This window comes from Tetrao urogallus (genome assembly GCF_951394365.1).
Source record: "Tetrao urogallus genome assembly, chromosome: 4".
NCBI classification, from domain to species: Eukaryota; Metazoa; Chordata; class Aves; order Galliformes; family Phasianidae; genus Tetrao; species Tetrao urogallus.
In genome coordinates, this window is record NC_136817.1 from 23083563 (window position 1) to 23102518 (window position 18956).

At 39.6% G+C, this 18956-nt stretch overlaps 1 protein-coding gene across 1 annotated transcript in view; it reads left to right on the forward strand.

Moving 5' to 3' along the window:
- Window positions 1–249: 249 nt before the first annotated feature.
- GALNTL6 (polypeptide N-acetylgalactosaminyltransferase like 6) overlaps window positions 250–18956 on the forward strand; it is a gene marked incomplete at both ends in the record, with an annotated part of 424708 nt that continues 406001 nt past the window's right edge. Inside the window, one exon of the mRNA XM_079534806.1 lies at window positions 250–387. Coding sequence (XP_079390932.1) covers window positions 250–387 — 138 coding nt within the window. The remainder of the gene's footprint in view (window positions 388–18956) is intronic.

The following is an 18956-nucleotide window of genomic DNA, read 5'->3' on the forward strand; positions in this document are numbered from 1 at the left end:
TGTCCCGCCCCGCGCCGAGCCGTGCTGCTCCGCGCGCAGGTGGCTCCATGCGCTCCCGCGGGGGCGGCCCCTTCGCCTCTCAGCGCCGAGCCGGGGCGAGAAGAGCGGCCGCCAGCTCCGGCCCCACCGCCTCCGCCGCGGGGGGCGGCCCCGCCCGGGCGCGGGGCGGGCGGGCGTGAGGCGGGCGGGCGAAGTTTCTCTGGCGGGGAGGGAAGGACGCGGCCCCGCGGCGGCAGCCCGGCTTTGGCCATGAAGAGGAAACAGAAGAGATTTCTGCAAATGACGCTGCTCTTCACCGCGGCGCTGATTTTCCTGCCCGACATCGGCCTCTGGTCTCTCTATAGAGAGAAGCACCTGGTGAAGCCGGCCGAGCCCGCCGAGCCTCAGGTAGCCGGGATGAGCGGGCCGGGGCTGTGAAAGTTGCGGGCACGAGCGTGGGGTGCCGGGTGGGAGCATGCGGGCTGCGGGGAGTTCAGCGCTGTGGTGAAGGCAGCGGGTTGTGCAGAGAGGAGCGGAGTTCTGCCCCCAACTTTGGTTTGTCTGGCGGTGTGTGACTGGATGCTCACCATCCCTCTCGCCAACTCAGCGCTCTCCTTTCCACTGAAAACTCAAAGGTGTGTTCGACAGCCTTTTTTTTTTTTTTTAAACTTATTTATTTATTTTTTAATTTTCAATCTTTTGGACATTACCAGTGTGACCCGTTACAAGTGCTCTGCATGTAACTTCTGTTCAGATTGATGCCACACCAGGCTTCTAAATATTCCCAGTTTACAACTGCCTCTTTCACCCTTATTAATAACGGTAGTTGACATAAGATGCTGGTTGCTTTCTGTCTTGTTTTTTCTTTTTGTTGTTGTTGTTGTTGTTTTTTCCAATGAAGTTGTTCTTTCTCTCGTTGGGTTTCTGTACGGCTCGTAAATCACAGTGAGACCTGCATCGAGGGAAGTTTTGTTTGAGGGAATTGTAACATCATAGTGCTTTAAAAACCCTGCCTGCAATTTACTAAAGCTTGTGTGTGTTCTGCTCAACACTGCTGCACTTTGGCACCAGCACTGTAATTGTGATTTAAATACAATATAAATGTTTTATAGGTCATTAGTAAAAAATTACGAAGTTGCTCAATCTTCTAGTCACATCGCCTTGATGGTGGAGTGCATTAGGCAGCACCGTGTGTCACTTTGGTGCGTTAGTGGTCTTAATGTCAGGGGTCAATACCTGAGTGTATAGCACATTCTCCACATGCTGACTGTTTAAGTCACTTGCTTCGTCTGAACAGCAACATGCTTTATTTTTTTGTTTATGTAAGCTGCTAGAAGTTAGTCCTCTGAGGTGTCATCAGTTTAGTAATGAAATGTGCTGAATGGAGGATACCCTAATTACGACAGGAAGATGTGAAGGGTAGCTTCCCAATTTACTCTGTCCTTCTGAGGGTTTTAATATGCAGTGGATGTCAGGTGCTAGACTTTAGTTGGAAATCATTTCTGCTGAAAGAAAATTATACCTGATTGCAAGTATCTGTCATTAGTTTGCAGGGTGCGTGCTGTAGTCTTCACCGTATCTGATTTACATTGTGATTTAGGAAGGCTGAAGTGTTCAATACAAGTAATCGTTTTCATGTTCGTTGCATGGCTCTTCTAAGAGCAGTATGCCTTGAGATTAGGTGAACTTTATGTGTGCCAGTCTGAGCCCTAAGTACAGTGTGACTGGCTAGCATCACTGCAAAACAGTGTCAAAAAAAGAAATGCTGCCGGATAAAATGATGCTCAGCTGCTGCTCTCCAAGGTATTCTTACATCTGTGAAGGGCTTCATTCTACTAATGAAGAACATTTAAATTTTAAGTTTTCTGAAAGGGTCTTCTTTCACTCGTTTTCTTTTTTTTCTTCTTCTTCCTCACCTGAATGCTAATTAAGCAGAAATGGGTTTAGTTTAATGGGAAAGCAATAAAATTGACAATGAAACTTTGAACCTTGCAGCTGATTCCAGTGTAGTTCTACTGTCAGTAGTAGAGCTGAGGTGTTGAATATGTCATGCCCTCTAAGGACAGCAGGTTGTCAGAGGCAGAGCACGATGCAGATGTGGTTCTTGTGCCTTTTGGTGCGCGCATCATAACCCAAAGTGCATGCAAGGCATGAAGGTTGCAATGCAAGTTTTGAATTTAACTCTCTGAAGTATAAAATAGATCACAAGAGGGCGGTCATTGAGACTATGCTGGAAAGAAGATACTAACAGAGAAGATCACATTAGAAACATCATAATAGATAACTTTTTCTCCCCTCTTATCTGAAGGTGAATGACTGCACTGAGTGTTGAGGCTCTGACTTTGCCCTTGGCATACCATTACTCCCTGTGTAGAGTGACTTAACATCAGTTCAAGGTCAATCCCACTGGAACTGTAACAGGCTTTTGTTGCTTCTGCTGAATTAGTGTTAGGTTACCCAGGTCCACAGGTGAAGGCACGAGGCAGCCAGTTTGCTATGGGATGTAATGACTATGGAAGAGGGACAGAGCTGTCATGAGTTAATGTATTAACTGCATACTGAACATGTGTCTCTGCTCTACTGCTGGCAGTAATGCAACCTTTACAATTACTGCCCTCTTGTTTTAATAACAGCTAAATGGTGTTTCTGATCATCAGGTGTTCCTGAGGAGGTGATGCAGTGAAATCTCAATACCCTGACTAGGGGAGGGCGAAACTTTGCGAAGCATTGCTGAAACAGATGTCTCCAAACTGGGTTGGGAATGGGGCTCTGCCAGCCCCATGGGTGCCTGCTGTGGCTCTGGCCAAAAAGGGATGGTGGCAGCTGCTTGAAGTATGGTGACCCTGACAGCAGGGTTCAGAAGTAGTCTGTGTGCTGCACGTAGTCTGCTTGTGTCAGTGAGCAGTTTCCCCTGGGTGCCATGTGTTCCAGTGCCTCAGAGAGGGCAGTTGTGCTCTTTAGCGTTGCCTAAAAATTGTAATATAGCAACATCAGATGACATTTTTTCTTCTTTAAAGTCGTGCTCCAAGAAGTTACATAAGATATTTTTTGTCATTATGCAAATTCTGTCTGTTTCTGAGAGGAGGAGCTCTTTTTTTTCTTCTATAGGACAGATTATAAGATATATAAAAAAAAATGCTATTGACAATGCTAATTTCAGGCAGCATTAATGATTCTGATTGCGTACGTTAGTGCTCTGTGCATTATTGACCTGAGTGTTTTGTACAAACTTCATTTTTGCCTAACATATTTTTCCAAGGTTTTCGCTTGTGATACTGATAAGTTTGGTCAGTGTATTTTGAATACTGTTATTGGGGCTTAGTTTAGCACAGTATTTGAAGTGAAGTTCAAAAGTAAAGAGCCGGAGATTAAGATCTGCCTTATATGGAGCAAAGAGCTGTAAAATATTGCTTGACAGTAACACAGTACAGACAAAAATGTCAGATGCCCCCTAACTTCTAAAATTTGTTTGAATTCTTTTTCAACCGGTCTTCTATAGGAATAAAAGAAATTGAAATTAAAGAAGCCTTATAAATTCTTTATCACATTTTAGTATCCTTAAGTTTCAATGGCAGTTTCTATAGTTTAACTTTTTTTTTTTTTTTTGTCATTGAGATATTACTTGAGATACTAGTATCCTGTTTGATACTTTCTTTCGACACAATCTCAAGGCATGATGGTTAGGGATTAGGATATGCTGATAAAGGTTTTAATTTCAGTTTAGTTTGCTGCGGGAACAGCACAGTACCACCAGCAGGATGTAATCCTAGTGCAAACCTGGCTACTTGCTATCTGAAGTTAGTGCTGCTTTGTCTGGCTGCAGTAAGGCTGTAACCTGCCCTTTTATACAGTCGCAGTAGGTGAAAAAGAACTTCATGTAGTAGAATGGAATTTCCTACTGCAGCTTTCCAGTGCCCATAAAATAGGTGTGGTGCAAAGTGTTACGAGATGATTTTGTGCCTGCTTTTATGGGATGCCAGTGTTGTTGGCTGAAAAAGGAGAGCAGTCAGTCTAGTGAAGTAATTCCTGACAACTGTATAAGAAGGTAGAATTCTTGCCCTGTTTTGCTTATGCTCTGGTGCAGTGTTGCGTGCAACATCACCCTTCTGCTTCAGGCACTTCCATGGGAAACGCTGTGACTGCAGCTCACGCTCTCATAGAATAGAATAGTTAGGTTGGAAGGGACCTTCAAAGCTCACAGAGTCCAACTGCCTGACCACTTCAAGTCTAATGATGTTTGCACTTTTTATTCCTGCGTTTGTCCCTTTTTATCCTTTTTTCTTCCCCCTCCCTCTCCCCTCCATTGCATTACTGTGCCCAAAACAGAGATCAAAATGCAGGCATCCTGCCAGAGGAAGGCTCTGTTCAATCAGATGGAGTCATGCTCTCCTTCCCTTGTTCTGTGAATCCCATATTTCTGTCTTGTTAGCCTGATGATTAGGTCTTTCTCTTAGGATACGTGAGGTATGTGTCTAACCAACTCATCAGGATAGTAAGAATGTAATTGTGACAAGTCCTGGCTATGTGCAGGTTGGAAAACAGGCACAAGATATGGCTTCCAGGTCTGGTAGCTGTGGAAGCACCCGCTTTGGTTTCTGAATCCAGGAGGTGGTTTAGGACTGAAATCTATCTTGCAGAGGTCATTAGTTTCTGAAGTCCATGAACGAAATGAAATTTCACACTTATCCCGAGGCTGAACTTATGTTCATGGCTGTTGGGGGGACAGTCAGCTCCATTTGTTCGCTGCTGGTGCACTCTGGGTGCCTTGCTTAGGCCAGTCAGTTTTACTGCTGAATGATAGAAGTGAAACATTCCTTTTTTTTCTCCATCACTGTATTTCCAATGCTTTTCCAGTTAATTTCAGCAGCTCCAAACTGCTGTACTCAGCATGGCTGGGTTAGGACATGGTTAGGTGCCTGTTTCCTATAAGTGCCCTGACAGAAGTTGGCTGGTTGTGTAGGTGTTTGTTTCACTGTCTTGGTTACTGTTGGTTGCTTTCACCATAAACCTGTAAGGTAGAAGAGTTTTGCTTCTTTGCTAGCAGAGGAGTAAATAGGGTGACAAAGTCTACAAAAGCAGCTGCTTGACTGTTGCTGACTTTAACTTTTACTATTTTGGGGAGTGTGTGGCTGACAGTAAATAAGAGTTATTGATAAGACAATGCCTCAGTTTCTGTGCATGTGCTGTTTGAGGCAGGTCCTCATCCCTCTCCTGTGTGCTTCCAGTGTGTTCAGTCCCCGTTTGATCCCTAGGTCCCTCTGCTGCCATGCCAGTGTGGCTGCCCACAGGCCCCTGTACAGGGCACTGCGTGCTAGATAGGCAGTGGTGCCTCAATAGGCAGTGCACTGGCAGTCTCTTTGCCACCAAGTATTTAACAGTCAGACAGTTAACACTTATGTAATTCAATTTTTTTAATCTGAATTGTTCATGTGTAGTTTTATTCCCCTGTAAATATTGGAGCCTACTGAGGAAAATATCGTTTGAGGTCTGAAACTGTTGTTAGTTTTAAGATACAATATTATTTTTGGCAATTAACAGTATGTTTTGTTGTATTCATTATACCAGAGGGAGCCCTCCTGTGGTTAATTTAATACCTATCAATTTTCAGCAATGTTACTAAACAGAATGTGTCTTGCAGGATAAAATGGGCTGATTTTTATATTTAGTAGTATTTTGATTTAACTTCGTGTTGGTAATGTGTTTTCACTTGTTATTGTGTGCAGCCATATTTTTAAAGCACAGTCATTTCAGATTCATAGGAATGAAAATGTCAGATTGAGAAAGCTGTGTGCAGGACAACATGTGGATATTTTGCAGGGATGAGTGGGGACTCCATTCCCTTACCTCAGCAGTGGGATGCAGGAACCTTCACTGCTGAGGGATGAACACCAAGCTCTGCTTCATCCCCTCCCCAGGCATGATGCCACTCACTGCTTTCCTAGACCTCCTCACCTCCCTGTGTGGGGAGTGAAGCTCTTGTGTTTGGGTCCAGAGAACCATAGCATGCTGTTGGGTGCATTGTGGCTGGGAGCTGGGCTGCACCATGCCCTGCATGTGTGGCTCTGTGAGATACAGCCCATGTGTGCAGACACATGACTGGAGAGAAGAAAGAAAGAACAATTCTGATTATTTTTTCTTTCTTTTTTCTTTTTATCTTTTCTTTTTAATGCTCAGGCAGGTAACTTATGCTCTTCATCTCGCAATATGCTGATGCAGGCATTTATAGCAATTGACTTCAGCGAATCTGAGTGTATGCTAACTATTTTGGTGGACCCAGGCCAGGAGCAGGCATGTTTGGTTACTTTAGATAAGGCTTACCAAAATTAATTCAGAGCTTGACAAGTTAAATACAGTGCAGCTCAGGAATCCGCAGCTGAAAATCTTAGATCTATCAGAAATGTGCCTCACAGTCATGAGACAAAATTACCTCAGCTGAACAAAATAGCACTGCCAATTTTGAATGTTTCTTTAAAATGTGGAAAGGCCTTAACAGGAGATGTCAACCTTCTGTACCAATTCCTCTCTGAGAATGTCAGTGTAAACTGGTTTTTAAGGTCAGGCTCTATTGTGATTCATTGCTTTCCAGCTCTTTTTGAGAATTGCTACGTTTGAAGGAGCAGCATGGGGTGATGGGCTGGGCTGTGCAGTCTTTGTCAAAATATGACTTTGATAGAGAAATCCCTCCCATCTTTATGAAAAACTGCTGGGGAGAGGCCTGCTTGAGGATGTCTGCTTGGAAAGTGAAGTTTGCTTCATGGGAGAAGGAGTGGAAGGAACCCTGAGCTTAATAGGGTGTCCTGCTTCTCTTTCAAATTTTTTTACCTTCATTTCTTTAATTTTCACATCTATGTTCAAAGAGGAGAAGATATGCCTCTAAGTCAATGCAAACACCTGCTAGAACTGTTGGAACACAAATGGTGAGGTGTATGTGCAGCTAACATCAGAAATGCCACTCCAGGCTGGATGCCTGTTCCTTCTTTGGTCAGGGCTGCCATGTTCCTGCTCTAGGCAGTGTTTCACAGGTATGGCACTGTCTTGCGCTGCCATTTTCAAATCTCTTGGCAGATCTTATAAAAGGAATTCCCTATCCCCCCCTTTTTCTTATGTTTTCAGGAGATCTGTTCTCGCTTTAGCAAGCAGTCACTGGCTGAAACATGGATTTAATAGACAGCTACAGCATCCCGTTCCCCCCCAACCCCCCCATCTCCTGTTGGTTACCATCCAGGGCCTGAAACTGTCAGCCAAGTCTCTGGTGACAGGACATAACAGCATTTGGCAGATGCTTCATCCGATTGTCGTCTGCCAGGACGCTTTCCTGACATAGCTGAAGAATATTTGCATGTGTTCTTCTGAACCCTGCGAGCAGCAAACTGCATGGAGTGGGAAGATCTGGGACCAATGGCAGCTCATGGGAGCCTCACCCAGAGCAGCTCCCTGCACTCAGCCCATTGCTGTCTGTAAAAAACGATGAACTTAGAGTGTAAATGGGACATAGCAGACCAGAAAATCTGGCCTTTACGATTTAAATGTTTCATCAATCAGTGATAAGCCATTGATTCTGAGCTTAAAATGCAGTGGGGATTTTAGCAGTTTGCTTCCATGCTATACAGCAGTTTATGACAGGATGCGATGATGCTAAGAGATGTAGCCAGGCAGAGTAATTATCTGAACTAGGATTTGGTCAGGACACTCGTGTTAAAACAGGGTGCTCTGGAAATTGGATTGCTCACTGGAGTGTGTAAGTGTAGATTTATCAGAATAACTTAAGGTGCTCATTTGCTTAAAGAAGCATAATTTTTCATACCTGAACTTAGAATACAAGTGGAATAATAGATGAGTTTGTTTAGGAATTTTTAACCTATTTATTTATTATTGCTCTCTGAAAATGGTGTTCTATAAATTAAGTACTAGGAGCATGTAAACAAATGTTTAGGACAAGAAAGAACACTTTATAATCACAGTGTACAAGTTCTGCTTGTAGGTGAAGATTGGGAAGCATAAGGGCTCCCTGTCTCTCTGTTCAGAGCTGATGCCTGGGAAGTAGAGGCTCTCCACATGCAGTCCTGCAACTCTAGCAGCTTCTGTAGTGTGAGAAAAGTGCTTCACCCCATGTGTTTTTGCCTCACTGTGATTAAATCTCCCAGTTTTGCATCAGATAACATAACTGTCTGTAACAGCCAGTTTGTTGCGCTCTGCCATTCAGTCCATGGGCTAGCGGTTGTGCGTGTACTGTAATGTGTGGCTCGATGTGGTCGTGTCAGAGTAGGCAAAGTCAGGTACGTGCACATGCACCTGTGAGGTCTGCGGTGTTTCCTTCTGTAAGATCTCTTCCTATAACAGCTAACTCGAGCAGATTCCTGCAAGAGAAATCTCTCTTCTGAGCAGATTAACTATACCCTTGGCAAGATTATTGCAGTCTCTGACGAAGTCCATAGAGGTGTAGTAGTAATTCTCCAGAGCAAGGTTACTTTAGAAGAGATGGCAAATATTACCTAAATTTAAGCAGAATTAATATTCTTCACCGTCTCACCAGCTCTGAATCTGTCCTACACAGAATATAATCCAGGATTTAATGCAGTTATTCATATTGTTTTTCTATATGAATGGCAGAATGCCTCCTGTCATCCTTTAATGGGGAAAGACTTCTCATTTTCAGCGTAGCAGTACACCACTGCTTCTTGCTTTTTTTCCTCCTTGTTTGTTTCTTGTAGGGTGGTTGTGTGTTGTGTGTTGCTTTTTTCATGGGGAGCAGGGAGAGAGAACACATTTTAGTCTCTTTAATGTTTTTAAATCTTATTTGATGATTGGATAAATTATTTTGATTGCTTAAATCCTGGAAATTTTTAGATTGCTTTTTCTACTGAATAACAGTTTCACATTAGCATGGAAAATGCATGAAAGAGACATATTAATGCCATACTGCAAGAAAATATTGCAGCATTTCAGGCTCTGATAAATGACTACATTTTATGTTGCTTTTGATATGGACTCAAAATGAATGACAGGCTTGAACGCATGTTGTTTTTTCCAGAATGGCTCAGTATAAACTGAAGTGACAGTCAAATTGCTGATCAAATTTGGCAATTATAACTCAGTGTAAAAATGTAAATCTGGAGCTTTTATGATACAATAATGAATTCTCCACTGAAATTACAGTATGGCTATAGTCACAGCATAGATGGACATTAAAAAGTACTTGGGATGGCTTTAAAATTATCAGAAAACTTAAAAGATTGCATGCAAAAGCTTCACAGAAAAGTGTTCCTGCAGCACTGCTGTATATATTTGATTTGGAACATGATCTGTGACCATATACTATGTTTCCCCTTCTTCCCTATTTCCTCACTTCTTGAGGAGAGGAGTCATCAAGAGCTATTAAAGATGCCAAGACATTATTTAAGCCATCCGTACCAAAGCATAAAGAAGTACTTTACAAAGAGCTGCTATTACAAACGAGTCTTATTCTTTCTAAGACTGGGGTTGTATCTAGTTATTGTTCAGGAATTCCAGGCACTGCAGCACATTTCCTGGCTCCACTTAGAGTGACAGTGCAGTCATAAAAAACTAAGGTGTATTTACTGAAGCAACGTCAATATGAACAAGGGAAATAGAAATTTTTCTTCAAATGCTCAAGACAAACAACAGATGTCTCCTTCAGAAGCAATGCTGAAAAATCGTATTTTATAATGGGTGAAGGGAAATGGAAGTGGCATCATGCTAAGCAGCATCCTGCTTCTGCATCTGGAATGGATGCACGTGACAAATGAACGCAGGAGATTGAGCCCAGGAAACATGTACTTACTGCCTCACACTGCAACCTGTTCAGATGGGAGGTCTTGAAAGACTCTCCTTTGTCCTTGTGAATTAGTAACATTTCTTCTGTGATTTATATGAGTAAAATCCAACCGAATCAAGTTTAAAACCTAAGCAAAACATAGAGAGTTGAGATTCTTCTTGAGAGCATTTTAAAAAAACTGTTAGTAGAATAAATTCTTTAGAAATGCTTTTTAGTGTGGGCTTTCACTGTGCCTTTTGTCTTTTATAAAAGTACATATGTGTAAGTATGTGGGGCTGTGAGCAACCTGATGGAGCTGTAGGTGTCCCTGTTCATAGCAGGGGAGCTGGACTAGATGACCTTTAAAGGTCCTTTCCAACTAAACCGTTCTGTGATTCTGCCTGCATTTGTTTACAGACAGGAGGCGCTGAGGAGACCATTGCTTTGTTTCCTGCATTGGGAGGGAGGGTATTTTTTTAATGTAGCATGTCCTAACAATCTTAGAAGCTGTGCAAATATGTGGGGAAAGTGTATGTTTATGGATATAAATTCAGTGCAGCCTAAAGTGTCTTTGGTATTTTCCATTTTTTTAATAAATGTGGACGTTTCATATGTGGTTGGGTTTTTTTTTTTCCTCTAGTCCCTCTTTCTGCACAGATTGTATGTGGGCTGGCTTTATGTACAGTTTTTGCACAGTGACTACTTTGGATGATCTACTGAACTTTTTTTTTCTTCTCTATTTCTAAGCCTTGCAATGTGTGGGCAATAGAGATGTTGGCTCGTATCGTTTATACTCTTGATTCTTTCCAATCTGCCTTTCAGTCCTTTCTGCCCTTTATATGATGGACTCTCCTATGATCCATTTGTGTAGGAGACAGTAAACGAGTTTGTTCCAAAAAACTTGCCCCAAGCTGCTGTCTCTGCAACATGCTTTGCTAACCTGCTTTTCTCCTGATCTGTGATTTAAAAAAAAAAATCAAGCGATTGACCTTCTCTTCCACTGAGTAACCTTCTTCATATTACAGATTAACCTCACATTTACTGATCTGGTTGTTAGAGACCAGCTACTCTCTTTTCATGATAATGAAGAATGAAAACCTGCCAGAGTGTTAGGATAGAAGGGATGAGAAGGAAATGTGAAATAAAGGAAAATATACAGCCAGAAGAAGAGTGGCGTATAGTTCCTTTCTGTATCCCGTTAAATGTATTTCTGGTGCTTCTAAGTCACGTTGTTCTTGTGTTTCCTATGCCTCTCCTTGCATGTGTCTCTAATCTGAATCTCTGGCATGTACTGTTATTGAGTTACTATTTTTTTTTTTTTTTTTTGAAGACATGCTAACTGCAACCTTGCTTCTCTATTCTAATTTATTTTAGTGTATTAGTAAAGCTGCTTTGGAATACCCTGGATTAATGATCCATTTATTTTGATTGCAATAAGCTCTTAGTTTTATGTTAACTGCATCATACAAACATGACCTGTGGGCTTTTAACGTTGTAGTGAATTGAAGCTGTGTGTGAATAAAGCATGCTTCATAATTTTATACCGCAAACTGAAGCTGCTCTTAAGAGGAGGCTGTGACCTCTCTCAAGATGTTTGCTGAGGCTGGGCAGAACTGAAGCAGCATTTGAGTTCTGAAGGATATAGCCATAAGGGAGTCTGTACTTCAGACCAAGAAGCACGAGAATGATTCACCTCAGGCTTTGGCATGGGAGTGGGAAACTGCTGCTCGTTGTGGTGCAGGCTGGGAGAATTCTGTAATGCAGATAATTTCCCAGAAGTTCATTCAAAAACATTGAATTTAATTTTTTCTTGTAAAAGTTACACACATTTAATTACTGCACAGGTAACTTTATATTAATTGTTGCACAGGTAACTTTATATTTCTTTTCCTTTTTGAAGTAGGGAGTGTTGCTTGCTGCATTTTTCTTTGAGAGCTGTGTTGGAATGTGAGCATACTGAATTTATTTATTCATTCATTCATTCATTCATTTTTCAAAAATAAGGATGTCGTCATCTTTACATCCTGAATATGTCTCAGGAGTTCACTTTAGCCTGCTTTTCTGAGCAGTTTCTCCTCCGGAGTTAACATTATGGGCAGAACAAGACACCAGCAACAAAAGCCCCTCAAATCTAGAAATCTTAGTAAAATTGGCCTTGCTCATGCTTCAGAGGCAGTGGACTTTGAAAGTCTGACAGTGCTTTAGGTACCCAAATAATGTAATATGTTTCACTAGCAACTTTAGGCTACAGCTGTAGTTTTTGTTAAATTTGCCTTTTAAAAAGAGAGCTGAAAGCTGACTGTTCGTAGTCCAAAACTACACTTCAGCAAATGTCCTTAATAGAAACAGAACGTACTCCTCCCTAGAGCAATTTCTTCTGTCAATTTAGGGGTCTCTTAACTATAAAAGAGGGATAAAAACAGTGTTTGAAATTAAGAATCCCAACTCCTGAAGGAGAGCAGTGACTTGGCAGTGACTGAGATGCCCAAGAGGTTGGAAAACATCTTAAACATGAAGCTACTTAAGAGGAGAGAACGCATAAAACAAATCCTGGAAGATTCATTCAAATTGCTTCAGAAGAATCTTCAGGAAGGAAAATAACTCTTGAGTTTTGAGTTTGCTGTACTTGGAAACTGAAGTGATCTATTCTGAAGAAGCCAATGACCTGTGGGATCAATGGTTGGTGTTTGGAAGATTTGTTGTAATGGATAGAAAGGGGAAAAAAAAAAAAAAAAAAAGGCAAGGGAGAAATCTGGGGTATGATACAGGCAGGATATTACTGCTATAACATAATCTTCTATCTTACTTTGTCAAGCCCTCTGAAATAAAATGTGGATATATATATATTTATATAAAATCAGGTGAATGCAGAAGTAAATAATCCTACTTCTACATACACAGCAATAACTTTTGAGGTAGTAATTGCTACTCAGGAAAGAGCTCTCGATGCTTATATTAGTTTTATGAAAATGTTAGCTTTCATTTCAAAGAGGATAACATGTTATTACTACTGTGTAAATTCATTTTGCACTCTGAAATACTGTATGCAATTCTGGTGCAATCATAATCATCACAGATGGGGTGGAAAAGATGCTTATCAAGGGTGACTAAATTATGTAAAGGCATCATTGTTGAGTGACTGATGAGAAGAGAGTACTGAGAATAAACACGATAGAGGTATCGTAGAAGAGAGTAACATGGAAAATATATGCAAAGATCACTTAGTTCACTTTCTCTTTCAATAGGAATAATAACATCAAATTAAGTAGTGTGCTGGGTTCAAAACGAATAGCAGGCAGGGGTCTTTGAAAAGTAGGCTATTAAACTGCAGAGCTCTCCGAACCAGGGATTGTAGGTATTAAAAGTCTGTGTGGCTGCAAGAAGCAATTGAAGGCATTCATCAAAGAAAAATGCATTAATGCTAAAGACACTATCTCTATCTAGTGAAGTCCTTAAACCAGTTGCTAGAGACTGGAGAAGTAAAGTAGGGAAGTGAAGTTGCTTGTTTGCTATGTATTTATATCTTATGATGTGCTGTTGATCGTTGTCCGAAACAAATAGTTGTCTAGATGGACATTTTCATATTACTTTTATAAAAGTCATACTAATAATGAGTAAGCTAAAGTCATTTATAGTAGATGCTGGTGGAAAATCAAGTTGTGGAACATTAGGGAATTTGAGTGAGTTACTGAATGCTAGAGAATTTTCTGTTAAGTCAGTGACAAAAGTAAATGTCATAGAGATCCAGTGTTTCAGCTTTACAGTGAATTTGAGATGTGGCACTCCAATAAAGAGAGTATCCTAAACTAGGTGTAACCATAGCAGTGTGCGTTTTCCTATTATCAATCTGTGTCTTGGTGCATTATTTAATATCAGTGGGAGACAAAAACATGATTTCAAGATTCAAAGCTTCAGTTGGTCTTAATGTAGGCACTGACCCCTCTCTCCATCCTTTCTGTTGGTAGCAATAGTTTCCCAGAACTTCCGCATGCTTACCCTACTTTTTATATAACTGTTTTCTCTTTTTCTCCCCTGTTAATAGTGTTCAATTTTTCTTGTCCAGAATAAAACATGTTGAATATGGCAGAATGTAATAAGGAACGTGCTATATTGGAGATGATGGTATTGTCTGTGGTTGTGGAGCTGGGTGGGGGTTTGTGGACTTTTGTTGTGTTTTTTTGTTTGTTTGTTTGTTTGCTTTCTAGAGCTGAGAGGAAATATTTACTTACATTGCCTATATTGCATATAAAGGCGAGCTTGTGGTGTGAAAATATTTACTCTGAGATGTCTGCAGAATTTTACACTCATTTTCCTGTAACTTGTACTCTTGGGTACCAATAGCTATGAATATGGTATTTTGCTCTTTGCACACTATTCACATTTTCCTGGTATTAAGCTTTGTTTGATATCAAAACTGTATTTTGGATTTCAATATGAATAGAACCTACCACAAGAATGTGTGGCATAACTGGATAAGAAGAAAGAGAGAAATGTTTTCTTTCTCTGTCCTCAGTAGGGTTACTTACAGGAAACCTTGTTCATTAGGATTCTGTTGGCTGTGCTGATCATGGATTTGCCAGGTGCTTACCAGAGTACCGCTTAATAGTTTGCTGACAGTAACTGGTGAAGACAAAAGCTGTTCTCTCTGTTCTTTCTTTCTTCCTATTTTTTCTCTTCTCTCTTTTTTATTCCCTCCAAGTGAATAGCATGATATGAATTTGCCAATGCAAAACAGTACATGTAAGATGGGAAAGGTATTTTCAAAGAACTCTCTTGGAATCTAGTTTTGAATGCTTATTTGCTAAAACCTGCTCCCACACTGGTCTGTTATAGATTTAAAACTGTTCTATTTCTCTTTTTCCTAAATACATATATGCTGATATTCTGTGCTTTTATGTACGAGTTACAGTATGACACTGTCAACTGTTTTGTTGTCTGGATGTCAGGGCTTGAATTATACAATCACACAGGTGTTTGCAGAGTCTTTCTTTGGGAAAACATTGAAAACAAGATTTAAAAAAAAAAAGAGTCTTCATAGGCATCCATCCTCATTACTGGAATAAAGCTTCCATTGCCTTCAATGGGAACTGAGTTTTGTAATCAGTGCTGTCAGTCACCATCTGGGCTGACTTTTTCTTTCACATCTGAATCTTACCATAGAGTCCTTCCTTTCTGGGATACCATCTGCCACGCAGTTTCTTTTGACTTGTTTCCAGCACCAACCTTTGTGTCTTCTTTCATGTCCTCTTTTGTGCTCCAAGCAACCTCTCAAATCTCTATTCTCCCTGCAATGAAGTACCCCATCAATAAAAGCCATTACCAAGCCCTGCCCAACATCACAGTTATCTGGAAAAAAAAAAAAAAAAAAAAATCTGTCAGGAGGCCAAGGCTTATAAGGAGCCAATCCCAAACCCTTTTCTCAACCATACATGTCATATTTTAAAGCAGTATCGTTGAGTTTGAGCCACTGATGACTATGTCTTTTCTGTTGGTAAAAGAAATAAGTTAGTATTTATATATAATTTTTAATTATATATAAAAATATTATTATTATATATATATATATCTGAATATATATATATGTATGTATATATATATATACATACTCATATATATATATATATATACTCATATATATATATGAGTATATATATATATATGAATATATATTATATATATATATAAAATTATTATTATATATATAAAAATATATTAAAAATAATATATTATAATATTATATATTTAATATAGGCAGCTAACCTAGCAATAGCTTACAAAGCTCCTATAGGTCTAAAAATAAGATCAGGTAGCATTAATCTAACAGAGTATAATTTTTTTTAAGTGTTTTACACAGTACAGCCATATTTATGAAAACTTGAGCAGAAATAAAAGCAATTTTTCATTGGTTCTTGCTAACAGCCCTGAATTTGTTTTCTGATTAGTGCGGAATGCCAACAATTTACATGGTGCTTTGTAAGTCAGTATAGAAAGTCAATATGTATTTATAAGTCAATATAGTAACCCGTATCTTCTGGTTTCAAAGAAAAGGAAAACATAGTGGTGTATTAGAAATAATACATAGCTTTGAAAAGAAAAAAGTGGTACAGTAAATCTAAGACAAGCTTTAAAATGGAAGTGTGAAATAAAGATTAATAGTTAGCTTAAGATTTACTTCATGGATTGTAAGCATACATAGGTCATTCTGAAAGTAATGCCTCCTATTTATTTCCATGGAAACTAGAACATATTCAAAGAGCACAATAACACTTTTGGATTGAGCAAATTCTTACCTCTGAAAGACTTTTTTTTAACATAGCCACCACTGTTATCTATGCTCTTTTACCAGCAATGAACAAGAACTGCGTGCAGCGTTCATAAAAATTTGCACCAGTGGGGATGACCCACTGTCATTCTCACCACTGCTGAAATGGACCACTGACTGCGTTCACTTCCACCGTTTGGTCTCCATAAATGTTCTCAAGTATTGATGAATGGTGCTCTTTTTCTGCATGGAGGATTTCAGTGACACACTTTTGCTTCATGCCTGCTTTCATGTCAGATGCCATTGTTTCAGAGTGCCCCTCTCCTGCTGTCTGTCACACAACAACAACATGCTGCAGAATATTGGTGGGAATACTCAGCCTCTTCTGCCGTACCACCACCTGCCTCTGATGTTAATAGCCAAAATAATAAAATAGTAGGCATAACTTTCAGAGCAGCCCCATAATTCAGATGTAATAGTCAGTGTGCATTGCACGTGTAAGGAATTTATATATATATGAATAGGAGACCTTTTCTTCTAAGTGGTTTCAGTGATGTGTCTTTTTGAAACAATACTTCAATTTTGAATGGAAATAGGTTCGTGAATTTTATTTGAACTTTAGATAAGGATGATTTAGAATTTCAAAGAGATGGGGGGAAAAAAGAGAAGCAATTCTTAGAACAATAGACTTTGCAGGTGTGTGCATTCTTGTATATAAATACCATCTCCCTCATATAGACTAGTTAGCCTATGAGTAGAAACAAGCCGATTATTGTACTTATTCTCAAAGGAAAACATAATCTAGTATGAAAAGCCTAGCTTATTTCAAAGGTTAGAAAATGTGTCAACTTGCAGTTGTGCAGGAGAAAATTGAAATAGAGACTCTTGCAGGATCAAGGATTCTTAACACCTTACTGTGCCATGTTTGCTCATAGCTACTTTGCGTAAAATCTCTGTATAAAGACTGTGCTGGAATACTGATGCAGAATAATTAAAAACCACCAAGCTATATCTGTAAATCTTTTAGTTTGTTTAAATGTGTTGAAAAAAGAATACCCAATGTTCTTTGAGAAGCCAAGTCAGCACAAGAAATACACCTTTCTCCAAATATCTACCCATTTCTTGCTGAACATAGTGTGAATGTCCAAGTACTGGCGTGGACCTAAGGAACTGAGGCTTGTTGCTTTTTGGTTGTTTGCCATGTCTAGCTTATTTCATTTCCTTGTGATTGACTTCCATTATTTGTAAGATACAGCTAGGAAAACTATCCTTGTAAAGCAATTTTCAATTGTAGATGAAAAAAAGTGATATGTAAGAACCATAAGACTTTTAATTATTCTGACTGCTTTTAATGTTCAGCTTTATCTTAAAGAATTTTCTTGAAAACTCTTTGTTGTCTGGTAGACTTTGTGGGGAGCAGTTTACTCGTGCCTGTTTCCTAGGATAAGGTAGTTGAGATTATTTTACAATTTCAACTGTGTGATGTCATTCTTGTACTGGTCCTCCTTGAGAGGAGAAGGAAGAAGTTTGTTTTCCAAAAAAAGTGAGAGTTTTTACACACAGGTCTCTCGACACGCCCAAGTATTTTCAGTTGTACGTTAAATTTTCCAGATTACCCAAGCAAACATGTCATGGAAAACTGTCGGTTTCCCTCTTCGTTCTAAGCAGCCAAAGAAATATGAAAATAAAGTATTGCTAGAGTTTTGCAGCAGTGCTTTGTGTTGTGTCTGATTTCAGAGCACTAACAGTTAGGAACAAGGAAGATGAATCTGGCTGACATATATCAGCTTTCAACACTATGGCAGTCCGCTGGAGTCAAATTTTTCATGGCAAAGCTCTGGCAGCCCGTAAGATGATTTTTTCTTTCTGTCTGTCTCAGAATTTTTCTGATTCATTTTATGCACTTTCTGCTGAAGTGGAGAAACAACTGTTCCATCCACCTGCCTCCTTTTCTACCCAGTCAGATTCCATAGAACAGTGCCCGTCCTTACTCTACTGGGTATTGAACTTGTGATGTGATAATCTACACATAAAGATCTGTCCACATATATTACTATTTTGTGGGATTTTTTTCCCCACATAGGGAATTCTGGGCAGTTAAAATAGTGCTTGAAACCACAATACAGCAATGCCTTCAGACTTAGTTGGATGTCTCTGCTCTGGGTGATCTCTTCAAGCATATGTTGTCAGTATTAAGGACAAGTTTGCTTATTTAGAGGCACAACTATGTCAACGTTATCATGTTTGTTTATTTGGTGGTTCTTTTTTTTTTTGTTTGTTTGTTTTGGTGGTGGTTTTGTTGTTTGTTTGTTTTTAGCCCTGAATGCTTACAAGCAGGGAATCAGTCTTGTCTGTGCAAAAAAAAAAAAGTTTAATTTCAAACACCTCTTAGGATATAACAGTTGATTATAGATGCAGTTAGGAGCAAATTCTTTTAAAAAGACAACAACAATGAAGGAGGATGGTGTCTAAAGTAAAATGATTCTGAGATGAAAAAGTCTAGTTGGTCTGTTGCACTTCTTTTTGTGATTTAAGCCATCTGATGGTACCTGGACTAACCAATCTTCTTCAGATTGGTTATTTATGAGCCTGTATCATGGCTTTTTATGATGGTTTCTCTTTATGTATTTAAACACAGGTTAGTTTTTGTTTATGAAACAGTAAGTATTTGCTTTCTTCAGTTTGTTTACAATATTGTAAAAGTAATCAGTGTATTAACAACATTTAATTTTCTATTGGATTTATCTGTTTAAGCAGCCCCTTTCTGTCCCAGGAGAGGAACAAAGAAATTATAGAGACTGGGTTGTTTGTTTGTTTGTTTGTTTTTTGGAAGGGGTAAGGGATGGTGCAGTCTTGTGATAGGTGATTATGGAATAATATGTCTACAGGGAAAATTACTTCTTCCTTATCTTTATTAGTTAGCGGCTGGCTTCTGTCTTG